This window comes from Convolutriloba macropyga, chromosome 6 (genome assembly GCF_964194025.1).
Source record: "Convolutriloba macropyga chromosome 6, txConMacr16.3, whole genome shotgun sequence".
NCBI classification, from domain to species: domain Eukaryota; kingdom Metazoa; phylum Xenacoelomorpha; order Acoela; family Convolutidae; genus Convolutriloba; species Convolutriloba macropyga.
The window spans coordinates 50,203,803-50,217,124 of record NC_134473.1 but is presented as its reverse complement, the minus strand read 5'-3'; the positions used below and the strand labels follow the sequence as shown (position 1 = coordinate 50,217,124).

The 13,322-nt window shown below is 37.2% G+C and overlaps 2 protein-coding genes across 2 annotated transcripts in view; one reads left to right on the top strand and one right to left on the bottom strand.

Annotated features, from left to right (window-relative positions):
- LOC142341735 (26S proteasome regulatory subunit 10B) overlaps window positions 1-4,583 on the top strand; it is a 400,468-nt gene extending 395,885 nt beyond the window's left edge. The window contains exons 2-4 of the mRNA XM_075392907.1: window positions 2,965-3,215; window positions 3,651-3,795; window positions 4,273-4,583. Coding sequence (XP_075249022.1) covers window positions 2,965-3,215; window positions 3,651-3,795; window positions 4,273-4,455 — 579 coding nt within the window. The 3' untranslated portion in view covers window positions 4,456-4,583. The remainder of the gene's footprint in view (window positions 1-2,964; window positions 3,216-3,650; window positions 3,796-4,272) is intronic.
- Window positions 1-13,322, bottom strand: part of LOC142341737 (S phase cyclin A-associated protein in the endoplasmic reticulum-like) — a 636,081-nt gene that overhangs the window by 253,400 nt on the left and 369,359 nt on the right. The window lies entirely within an intron of this gene.

Sequence of the window (13,322 nt, the reverse complement as noted above, 5' to 3'; positions counted from 1 at the left end):
TTGTATTTATAAGATTGTGACCATAATGTTAGATCTTGTTTCTGAAAGCTCAAAAATTTTAATACCTGTTTGGTTTCATGCCGCTGACAATCTGATGTCCCCAGAGACTCAGTGTCAGATGAATTTTCAATTCATAGGGGGAGGGGTGCCCAAGAAACTGATCTAGCGCCACTGTTTGATTTTTTAATAGCTGCGAAGCGATAGCGGCTATTATTGGGGACATCGTGGTTTTTACGACTCGAAGAGGAGTATTGAGATTTACAGGTTTTTAGGACTCGAAGATGAGTATTGAGATTTAAAGGTTTTTAGGACTCGAAGAGGAGTATTGAGATTCTACAGGTTTTTTTTAGCAGGAAGCAAGTATGTTCATGACTTGAATTTTGACTTCTTTTTGTTCGATCATTTAGCTCCGTTTTTGATTGTTGACTTCGGTTTTCGAACATTGGACTTTAACAGTAGCTTCGTTTGTAATGTATAGTAATTAGAACTGCTGGTAATGTTCAAGGTGAAGAGGTCATTTTGAGATTTTTTGTTCCTATATAAGTCAACCCTAATTGTCTAAACTACACTGTACAACCACCTATCTACCCCCCAACTTACCCCCACCTACCCCTACTCCCTCCCTTCACCTAGCTACCCCCCCCACCTACCCCCCCCCCAACTACGCCAGCACTACCCACCTCCCCAACCTATCTACCCACCCAACTACCTAACCCCCCTCCCCAACTTACCCCCCCCCCCCACCTAACCCTACTCCCCAAACTACCCCTCCCTTCGCCTAACTACCCCCACCTACCCCCCATTACCCCAGCTCTACACACCTCCGCAACCTATCTACCAACCAACCCCAACTACCTCCCCCGCACCTAAAAAATCGTCGGCATTTTAAAACACTTCAATGTGGTTTGTTGGGCTACTTTTGTTTTTTTGCTCTTGTCTATTTTGATGTTCTGATTTCGGTAAGGTTAGTTTAGAGATTATAATGCACGACGATTCGAGTCGTTTCCGGTATTCTACCGGCTATATTTTTTTAGCAGAAAGCAAGTTTGTTCATGACTTGAATTTTGACTTCTTTTTGTTCGAGCATTTACCTCCGTTTTTGATTGTTGACTTCTGTTTTCGAACATTGGACTTTAACAGTAGCTTCGTTTGTCATGTATAGTAAATAGGAACTGCTGGTAATGTTCAAGGTGAAGAGGTCATCTTGAGATTTTTTGTTCCTATATAAGTCACCCCTAGTTATCTAAATTACACCGCACAACCCCGCCACCTATCTAGCCCCCCCAAACACCTACCTACCCCCCCCCCTCCACCGCCCCCCGCAATCCCCCCCCCCCCCCAACTTACCCCCACCTACCCCTACACCCTCACTTCACCTAGACCCCCCCAACTACCCCAGCACTACCCACCTCTCCAACGTATCTACCCACCTACCTACCCCCCCCACACACCTACATAACTCCCCACCCTCGCCCGCCCCAACTCACCCCTTCCCCCCCTCCGACCTAACCCCCCCCCCCCCCCCAAACTACCCCCTCCAACTACCCCAGCACTACCGCCTCCCCAACCTATCTACTAACCCACCCCACCTAGCTCACCCGGACCTAAAAAATTGTCGGCATTTTTAAACACTTTAATGTGGCTACTTTTGTTTTTTTTTCTCTTTTCTGTTGTCTATTTTGATGTTCTTATTTCGGTAAGGTTAGGTTAGAGATTATAATGCTCGACGATTCGAGTCGTTTCCGGTATTGTTTTTTTCACTTCGTTGTTGCCATCGATGACTTTTGCGACCTGGCTTTTGGAATTGACTTTTCAATTTCAGTCACTTCTACTGCTTTGCAGTTAAAATTTGTGTACGTGACGTCATTTGTTCTGCTTTTAGGTCAATTCCGAGACTTACCTCATTAAAAAAAATGACTTCTGAAATAACTTATGGAACTTTAAATTTTATGAACATTTACTAGTAAAAGATTAATAGTTAGTGTGCATCCAAATAGTGCCAAACATATTTGCCCTAATTCTTGAGTATTAGAGTCTTTTGTTTTTGATTTCGAATATTAATTTTGAAAAATCTCTTAGGGATTTTTCCTTAAAGAACGTGTGTGTCTCATAAAATGACAGTCTGAATCTAACCCAAATGTCTAGTGGTCTGTTAAAGGACTGGTGGTCAATTTGTCTATCTTATATCTTTAGTTGTTCCAATTCCATGGAAGGCCACAAGCGTCTATGGCGTCAATTTTCCGGCAATCTGCCGTCTTTATTTTCGTATATCAGTGGTATGGTCTCAAGAATTGACGCTCAAGCAGAAATAAATCACCACGCAGTCGATACATTATTTTTTTCGATAGCTCTTTGATTGAGATCAGTTTAGAGAATACTTTTTACAACTTGGTAGACTTTTAGTATCGACTAACTGTTAAGGTTTCAAAAAGTGAATTCATTGTACTTGCCGATTCCAGAAGATTTTTAAGGAACAGATTCCTATGAATTCAACTCCGGTTACGAAAATTTCGGATTTGATTTATTTAGGATTTCATCTTGAAACTAGTTTGAGTTTCCAATGCGAAGTAAAACTCAAAATTTAAAAAAAATTGCAATGGGTCAAACCAATATATGCGATACGCAAATGCAGTCTCCATTCACTTCTTAAACTTGTTTCAAACGCCATAGTCTCAATTATTTCTGAAAACTTATTTCTGCTTGATGTGCCAATAAATCCTTTTTGTGGAAGGTACCTTGCTCATCTTGGCGTGTCTTCAATTTTAAAAGTAATTGTAATTTTTGATAGGTGTAGCGCTAAATGTATTCACTTTGTTTTCATTTTCCCATGTAATTGATTGTTTTTTAAGCCAAAACGAGATAAATTCATGGTGTAAAGGGAAATTCTTATTAAAACTTTGCCCGCTAACAGCTCCCTTGCCTCATCACGTGTAGGAAAATATAACTTTTCAAAAACAATTACAGGTGGTGTCATCAGCAATCGTGGACAAGTACATTGGAGAAAGTGCTCGTTTAATTCGAGAGATGTTTAATTACGCGAGAGACCACGAGCCATGTGTTATCTTCATGGACGAAATCGATGCCATCGGAGGCAGACGGTTCTCTGAGGGGACATCGGCTGATCGAGAGATCCAGAGAACTCTGATGGAGTTGCTCAACCAGATGGATGGATTTGACACTCTGGGAAAAGTGAAGATTATTATGGCAACGAACAGGTGAAATTCTCTCTCCTATCCCTATCCGTCATGGCAAACTAACAGTGTTCCCAACCAATATAATTTACTAAACAAACCCTTTGTTCTGCTCATAAGTTCTGCTGTTTAACGCGCGCGGCTCGTTTTTGGTACGTGTTCAATGGAAGCTGAAATTTTTCATAACCCTTCCCTCCAATAATACAAAAAAATCCCAGGTTTGCCTATACACTATGGCGTCAAAAAGCTACGTACAGCCTGATTCGCGCTAAGGCGTAAAATTTTGAAGCCTTAAGAGTTTTTCTCTCATTTTACATCATTTGACTGACAAATGAGTGAAGGTTGGAATGCACAAACTAGCATTCGTTGTACAATTTGCAATTGGGTGGTGCATAATTAAAATTAACATCAACAGAAAAGCCCTAAAAGCATTTTGAATTCTAAAATTTATTGTTTCAGACCAGATACGTTGGATCCTGCTCTTTTGCGACCTGGTCGTTTGGACAGGAAGATCCAGATTGACCTTCCAAATGAACAGGGCAGAATGGATATCCTAAAAATCCATTCCTCAAAAATCACCAAACACGGAGATATCGACTTTGAGGTAAGCTGAGTTCTCTATTTTTGTTGCATGTTAGTTCTATAAGTTGGAACAACAGAGAGTTGAAGATTCTATGACAAACTTGCGAAAAAATAATTGTAATAGCAGGAAAATATAGGTATATACAGATAGGATGTATTAATTGGTTTCGAACGATGTTCGAACCAATTAAAGTAGTAGCGTGTCTTAGCAAAAATTTTTGTTTGACCATGTGGACTTTTCGATTGTCTTTTTCTTCGTTGACTTGTTTTGTGCAATCTCATTCACAATTCTGATCAGCTGAAGTAGGCTGAAACAATTAAAATAGAGCACCTGCTTGACGTCCAAGAGCAATTATTCCAAGAGGAATTCTTTCGACGCTAGTCGGTTGTTAACATTTTATTATCGTTTCTTATCATACGATGAAGTGATTTATATTATTGTATTATATCAAATGATCTGGAATCTTGATCGGAGTTCTGTTACTGTGGGATATTTCAGGCTCTCACTAAATTGTCAGATGGCTTTAATGGGGCTGATTTGAGAAACGTGTGTACGGAGGCGGGGATGTTTGCAATCAGAGCCACCAGAGATTACGTCACTCAAGAAGACTTCATGAAAGCAGTGCGCAAAGTGAACGAAGCCAAAAAGTTGGAAACTAAATTGGACTATAAACCTGTGTAGAAACTTATTGAGCAAAAGAGACGTGGAAATGTAATTATGTGAAGTTTTCAAATTGTGTTGCTTATTATAATTGATACAGCACTGGGTTGTCGTAGAAACTTTTTGTGAAATTGAATTGAATTAGCTAGTTTTCTCGTTTCTTGAGATATATTGTTATTTGCTCTCGAACAAAGTATGAAGCAATTATTGTAAAGGTTTCTTTTTATTGCAAAATTTTTGCTTGACCATTTTATTACCGAATATTCTTTCGATTTCTTTTCTCGATTCACTTTTTCACGCTTGGGTTTTTTTTTGCATGTTTTGCGAGCATTAAGTCTTTTGTTAAAATAAAATTGAATACGTACATAACCCGGGCGATGAGCGTACATAACCCGAGAAGCGTAGTGGGTAATGGCACTGACTGTCATACGAGAAGGCGCGTGTTCAAACCCCTCCCTAGGCAGTATTTGTTACACCTTGAAGGCTTTCGCTAGCCTATACTATCCCTTATAAATTGTTTGCATCGCCGTTCATTCGAGAGCATTCGTCCGACCTTAGTCAGTTTGTTATTAATAGTCACCTCTGCTTCTCAGCCGCCTATTATAGCGCTCCTAATTTTTTTTACAATTCAAAGAGTTTAAATTGCATTGGGGCGCTCTTTTTAACATCTGTTCACACATTTTCATGATTTTTGAAGTCAAATTGGAGTAGTGATTTTGGTCACGCCGAAACAGGAAATAGAGCGAAAAAGCGTGTGGTTTTGCGGCCTGACATTTTTTTCTCTAGTTTTAAGTGGAGTCAGAGAACAGTGTTTGAACAAAAATTTGCTCTCTCGCGAGTGATTTTTTGTTAACATGCAGCAATTTCACTTGGAATTTTACTGTTTTTTTGGATCGAATTTTTTTCTAAATGGTTTTCTTAATCCATTCATAGTTCCTTCTAGGCCTAGTTTTTTGTTTGAACCAAATTTTCATTTCTCGCTAGTGGTTTTTTTCTCATGCGGAGTTTTGACATTGATTTTCTATGTTTTTTAAAAATTTTTTTAATCTTTTTTTAGAAATGGTTTTCCCAACTCTTTCATAGTCCGTTCTAGGTCTAGTATTTTGTTAAGTCAATGAAAATTTGAATTGTGCGTCAGGAATTGTCCTGCTATGTTTTTTTGTACTGTGTCTAACAGATTTTTCTTCGTCTTACTCTGCGTCCAGCGCGTTTTTGCTTTTTTAGTTCAATTGCGTGACTTACCACACTCAATAAAATGACTTCTGAGCTCAATAGTGGGAATCTAAGTAGTCCCAAACATATAGGCCCTAATTCTTGATTATTAGAATCTGGAGTTTCTGATTTCTAATTTTTAAGTAGAGTGAGAAAACGGGGTTTGAACAAAAGTCCGCTTTCTCGCTAATGGTGTTTTGTTCACATGCGGCAATTTCACTTTGATTTTTACTGTTCTTTTCAATTTTTTGGATCGGATTTCTTTCTTAATAGTTTTCTTAATCCATTCATCGTTCATTCTAGGCCGTTTTTAGCATCAAATTTACATTTATCGCTTGTTGTTGTTCTCGCTAGCGGCATTTTGACATTGATTTGCTGTTTTTTTTTGTTTTTTTATCTGATTTTTTTTTTTAAAATGGTTTTCCTAATTCACTCATAGTCCGTTCTAGGTCTAGTTTTTTGTTTAGTCAATGCAAGTTCTTTGAATTGTTGTCAGGACTGGTCCTATTTTTTGTACGACCGATTTTTCCGAGTGACAAATACGTTTAACTATGTGAGACTATTAGTTGAAACATAATTTCAAATATTTTACTTTTGGCGTGATGTATTATTGACTTCGCTAGGATGGTATCACTCATTATGCTCAATCAGCATATAAAAAGCAGTTGCTCAGCAAAGCAATCTAAAATGAACGGAATTTCTTTCAAAACCACAAAAAGAAAAGCAGGAAGCCCACTTTTAAATGACCGTAACTCAAACATTATTTTAATTAATCTAAATTACCAGACCTAAAAGCCAATGGTCGTTTGATAATTTTGTGAGAAAACATTGAGTCTATTTCAGTTTATTCTGTTTTAGTATCGCAGCAAAGAAAAACTTCAAAATGTTGTTTCAATTTACGTAAGTTTGCAGTTTTTCAAAACTTTGCGTCAATTATTTAATTGCTCTACCATTTCTCTGACGGTTTTTGGTCCTATTAGACCTTAGGCAAACTTTTGTATGGGATAAACAGGTAAATCCGGGGGTGCATTACGTCGCTAAGCATTTCTCTGAGAGCTAAAAATCATATCGTGTGGGGCGATTTGCACACCCTCTCATTTATTCTAATTTATCTTATTTACCAGGTGTAATTATTTACCACGGGATGAACAGGTAAATCCGGGGTGCATTACGTCGCTAAGAAGTTTCTGAGAGCTTTTATATTCAGAGACGGCTTAAAAATATCGTGTTAGGGGCAGATTTTAGGTGGTTTGCACACCCCCTTACTTATTCTAATTTATCCTATTTTCCAAGAGTAATTATAATTGCCATGGATTTTAAGCAACCTTAACGGCTATCAGTTAGGAGCTCCTTATATAAATCAAAGAATTTGAATTATATTGGGGACCTGTCTTTTTTACTTGAAGAAGAGTTATGGTCTTCTGATTTTTTGATAAGTGATCTAACAAAGAAACCGAAATCTACGGAGTAAATAAAGTATTAAAACAATATTTCAGTAATCAAATTTGAAGAGCGGAGAAAAAATAGTGGTTTTCTTAGTTCATACCTTCTTTTGAAAGCGAGCGAGAACTGTAGGTGTGAAAAAATTTCGCTAAGTGCGTGTTTTTTTGTTCATGTGCTTCTTTTTGAAGCTGTTTTAGGTTTTTAATGTTCCCAGCAGGTTTTTTTAGGAAAGTAATAATATTTAGCATTATTTGATGCGTTTTCGGCGTTGATACTTTTTCTGTAAATAACGGGATTTTAAACTAAAATTGATAATTTTTCAACTATTTTGCTGATTTTTAGTCTATTTTTGAGGTTTTTTTTGTCCCATTGTATTGTTTTATTGATATTATTGGTAAAGCAATCCAAACCTCATGTCAGTAGACTCCGTTTACTACGAAGGAAGCAAGATTTTTGCTACAAACTGGTGTCTTTCAAAAATTGACAAAAAGCTGAGGAATTTTTTTCTCATGTTCTTTTTCTTAGAAAATGAAAATGTTTGTAAGCTCATTAATTTTTGCCTCATTATGTTGTGGTTAACTAACTAGGATGTTGTGGCTAACTAGTTTTGGATGCATGAAATAACGTTTTTTGTTTGTATCCTTAACTATGCTCTATGAAATATAAATTGAATTTCCCTAATTTCTCTCGTTTCCGGGATTCTTCCGGCTATGTTTTTTAATTGGTCCAATTGATCTGAAACAGGAAGTAATGGTCAATACCGCGCGTGCCAAAAATGTGATTTTTTTGTTGTTGAACACAGGTAGAGAGCAGAGCGAAGAGAGAGTGGTGTTTTTTTAAAAAAAGACACCAGGGGGACAGCGCAGAAAAGTGAAAAAATTTGCACAAAGCGAGTGAAATTTTTTGGTCACGTCGGCCTTCCTCAAAGCAATTCCTTACCTTACACTCCATTTTCTCAGTTAGACGTATTTATATCATTTATGTTATTAAAACTGCGCTTGAAAATCCGAAGCCTTTAGTACAACTTTAGGATCAATTTTGAGCTATTTTTACGAATTTGGCGTATTGGACATTTTTTAGCAGTTTTTTTGTTCTTGTTCAAATTTTTATAGCAATTGGGAAATTCTATGATTCAATTTAGTTGTTTCAGCCAGACTTCGATCGAATGGATGTTTGTTTTGAGTTTTTAAACACATTTTTAAATAATTTACAGTAAGCTTTGTCCGATTTTCGTCTGTTTCTAAAATGTTTCGCCAATTTCTTGTGCTTTTGCGCTTCCAGCTGTAGCTTTTCTTGTACAATCTTTAATTTAGAGCTGCTATATAGATGCTGCCCTAGAAGCTGCCAATGAAGTCTAGACACTGAACATTTTTGTATATTTATTAATATAAATTTCACTAAAAAGAAGTAATACAAACAGTTTTTTAGTGTTAACCAACTTCATAAGCCAGGGGTGCCAATAATCAAAGCTAGTTATCCAACACTTGGGATTTTTGTTTAACTGTCAACGCAAGTAATAGTTTCTGAGGTGCATTTCAGATCTAATTTTGCTGTTTTGTCTTTTAGTAAATTACTACCAAAAAGTTGCACTTTCATAACTTACCGCGCAGTTTTCACTAAAATTGTCGTACACAATCAATATTATGTACTTATCTTGAGGTCCAAATTACCGTCAGTCTATCTTATTGTAGTTTTGCACGACGTGTGCACTTTCCACAATTCTGAAATAGGATCCGCTTAGCGAATCTGCCTAGCGTTTGTTAGTCTACTTGACTTGATAGTAAAACAGTTAAGTTATTTAATTGAATTGAACAACAACGCGAGATGTAAAAAAAGAAAATGAAACTAAATAAATCTTTATCAGCAAAGGCCATAACATTTATGAACAACAATTTGCAAGTGCGGGAAAGAGGGCAACAATTTGCCGCTGCGTGAACATCAATGACTGAGGGTACAAAAAAGAACTTGACATGACTCCTTGCCAACGTCCTTCAAAATTAAGTACAACATTAAAATAATTACATCGTATAGGAATTTTACTGCACTAAACTCAAAAATGAGTTTACAATGTACAACATTTCCCCCATTTTGACGATTAAAAAACTGCACCATTGAAATTTTTAATAACAATATTGATAACAAATTAATACTTATTCACCGGTTATATAATTGACAACAATATATTTAAGGGTTATGATAGATACTGACAATTTTTAAATAAAACAAAGTCTAAATTTTTAATTTTTATTGTGAATTTTCCTCATCGAGAAATAAATTTTCATCGGGGCTGTGATCCGCAGGTCGAATGCGAGGATTTGTTGGTGACAGTTCTCTGATGACTGGCGAGGAATATGTGTTGAAAATGGTTGAACCTGAGCTGCATTGTCGACAATGGTTGAACAATGGCAGGCTGTACCGATTCAATATCACCAACACGTTCCTTTCTTCTAGGTTGCATCAAGTTTGGGGCATGAGTTTGTAGATTCGCCAGACAAATCATCCTTGTCGAGCCCAATTTTTTAAAACTTTTTCTTGCTTGTTTTGCTGTCTGTGCCAAATTTTACTGGAGGGCCTCTATAGGGGCTGAAGTTGACCAGAGCTGCAATCTGTAAGCTGTGCTGGTGGGTGGCGCTCTAGTTAGTGGTTGGGCGGTTGTGATTTATCGGTCGTAATTTATGCACTTGGTAATGGCGGAGCATGGTTTGACAGAACTTCCGGCATACGTTGACGCATTGCGCGAGCAATGTTGGATCGTGTTGATGAGACTCCGCTTGCAGTATTCCGTTTGCGGTGTTTCATTTTGCAGTCTCCCTTTTGTTTACACGTAAATTCCATTGGATGGCTCAAAATTTTTGCCTCAGTGGACTTTCCGAGTATCCGAGGTCCTCCTATTTTATGTATTTGTGCATATTTGGCTTGCATTTGTCCCTAGTGCCACTTTTGCATTATCACTATTACGAATTGTCACATCTTTTTTTCCGGGCTCGCGGCTAACATAAGTGAATTGATCTGCTTTTTGAACAACAGATCCGTGGGGCCAAAAACTCGTAGAGTCCGTCTAAATTCTCTTTAGACTTTTTGTTAGGGTTGCGTTTCCGGGCAATATTGATTCGGGCTGCGGTCTCATTGAGTGGAATCGCGCGATGCTGTTTTGAAGATCGGAAGAAAAGAGATTCGTAATCACTGGCATTACTTTCTCTTGTCTATGCCTCTTGTGTCGCCTTGCACATATTACGCTGCGATATGTTCTTAAGTGTTCTTCAGTGAGAAGTTCATTTGGTGGTTACTGTTTCCTTGTCTAAATATTGTTTGAAGATTTTATTATAGCTTAAATCAGAATATTTAGGTATCGTACTGATATTGCTAAGCGGAGTGTTAGCACGACGACCAAAATGGGATTCGAAAGGCCAAATCCCAAATAGTTTTAAGTTTGCAAATGCTTAGCTGATACAGTATTGTTTTAAGTACTACTTTATTGGTGACGAAATTTGTTTCTTGATGTGAATCTTTTAAACATGCATGCAAGGCTGACCTGATGACTAGAATATTTAGGTATCGTACTAATATTTCTGAGCGGATTCTTAGCACGACGACCAAAATGAGATTCGAAAGGCCGAATCCCAAGTAGTTTTATGTTTAAAAATGCGTAGCTGATACAGTATTGTTTTAAGTACTACTTTATTGGTGACGAAATTTTGTTTCTTGATGTGAATCTTTTAAACATGCATGCAAGGCTGACCTGATGACTAGAATATTTAGGTATCGTACTAATATTGCTAAGCGGAGTGTTAGCACGACTACCAAAATGGGACTCGAAAGGCCAAATCCCAAGTAGTTTTATGTTTACAAATGCGTAGCTGATACAGTTTTTTTAAGTACTGCTTTATTGGTAAAGAAAATTTTTTTATGTGGTTCTTTTAAACATGCATGCAAGGCGTGGTTTAGTAGCACTAATAAGTCTTTCCACTAAACCAATTGCCCGGCGTTCATTTGCTGGGGCTGGAATTAAGTTTTTCTTATTTCTTAAGCAAAAGTTTTTACTTCATTACCTATGGAACAGCGAGCTTGGTCAATTCGTAAAGAACTAGGGACTCTGTGAAATTGTATATCTCTAAAAAGAATTTATTACATTTGAGGCGATTGCATTTTCAAAAATTTCTGCGGATTGATACTTAGAATCGGTCAACACATGTTAGCATGTAAATTTCATGTCCTATTTCATTATAAATAGGGCCTGTTGAAATCTTTTTGTAGTTCTTGATTAGGGATTTTGCATAGTTTATTAGGTTGATAGTGCTTATCGGGTATAATCCGTTTGAGGTTTTTACCGATCGCAGTTCAAGATTTGCACTCTATGGAGCGGACAAGTAAGTCGCGATTAATGTATGGCCACCAACAGTTTTGGGCCAAACAAACCATTCCCCAGCTGACCTGGTGACTAGCATGGAGATCTTCATTTAGGGCTTCTTTTAGCGCGTATGGGTGACCACCATCGCATCCATACACAAACGGCCGCTGCTAACGTGAAGGTCATGCCAATAGCTGTGGAGGTATGGGTTGAGTTGTTTCAACCTTTCTTTATCCGATCTGATGATGCAGTCTCTTTTTTCTTTGAGCAGTGCATCTCTGCTCGTTAAAGAAGCTAAAAGGTTCTTGTTGAAAATCTTGCAGACCTTTTTTTCAAATGACAAAACTTGAGGGCTGTGTCTTAGAGGGACACTAATGTTAGAGTTGGAGGGTGATTGACGAGCCGTATTTGGCATTGTGTCTGTTGTAAAGGATACGCTAGGCGAAGTTCGTGATGAGATTTTTGTGAGAGGATTTCACTTTCATTGCTGGGATTTGACTCATTTTGGGGAAAAAGAAATCGATCTAATGAAATAATTTTCCGACTGATTTTTAGAGTGAGAATGGACAAAAAAAAACATTTTTTCGTTTGTCAACTGAGCTCGTGAAATTTTTAAAGAATCTGAGTTTTTAGTGTTAATTAGGAAATGAATGTGTGACTTAGGCTTGATTGACAGATTGGTTGTTTTAAGTCATGAGGCTGTAGTTGATTTCAATAAGCAAGAGACGCTTGATTGGTATTTGGGGACGCAGATTTTTGTATTTGAGGTTTATTTTGTAGTGTAGAATGAATACGATTTGTAGTATGCGGCGCAAAGGAAAAATTAATTGGTTGTAAATAAGTGTGAGAAGGAAAAATAGTATTTGTGGTGCGGGTTTAATTTGATTGTAGAGTTTGACCAGAGTTTTACTTTGCAATTGTTAATCGATTTTGAGTAAAGTGTACCCGCGATGCATGATCACTATTAAAATTAGAAGTGGTTAATTGGGATTAATTTCAGAGTATTGCTTTGCTGGGCGAGTGATGATTATTTTGAGACAAACCTACTTGCAGAGCAAGATCAGCCTTCGTATAAGAAAACTTTGTGGATAATTCATGAGTAATGATTTACTTTGCGGGTGATTTTTAAATTTTAGTTAAATGTACTCAAGATGCAGGATCTATTTTTAGTATCTGGTCATTATGATCAGGTTGTTTTGTTGCGTGGATTTGCTGGTCAAGTATATTATTCAAATAAAACTTCTTAAAATGGAAAGCAGAATTAGATTTTTATATTTGTAATGATTTAGCATCTGTTTACGTTCGAGATAAAGTAGCAACTAAAAATTCGTCATTACGTTTTTAATTACTTTCCTCTGGTTGATTTGCGTTACGAGATATATAGTCTACTAGGCCCATTTTTACTCCAAATAAAAGTCCTTTTTCACATTGATAAGGTAGAAGGTGATCTATCCATCTTGATAAACGACTAATGTAAGATCCGTGGAACGATGTTCCTTTAAAATTGAAAGAAGAGCTCGATGGTAGGTTATTACTAAAAAAAATTTTCTATAAAGGTAATTTTTACAATTTTGTATAGACCAGACTACTCTAAGTAATTCTAATTCATTAATACTGTAGCGTTCTTCGTTACTATTTAAAAATCTAGAAGCAAATGCTATTGGTTTCCAACCATCAACTGTCAGTTGTTCGACTGCTGCTCCGAGGACGAAACGAGAGGCGTCACATCTGATGCGCTAATTGAGTTGCGGATTTTAGTGAGTGTTTTCTGTGTGATTTGCGATAAGTGTTTTTATAGCAAAAAGATGAACAGTATGTTCTTCAGTCGAAGTATATTTAGTTGAATTACAAAGTTAGGATCTTAAAGGGTGGCAGAGTTGAGGTA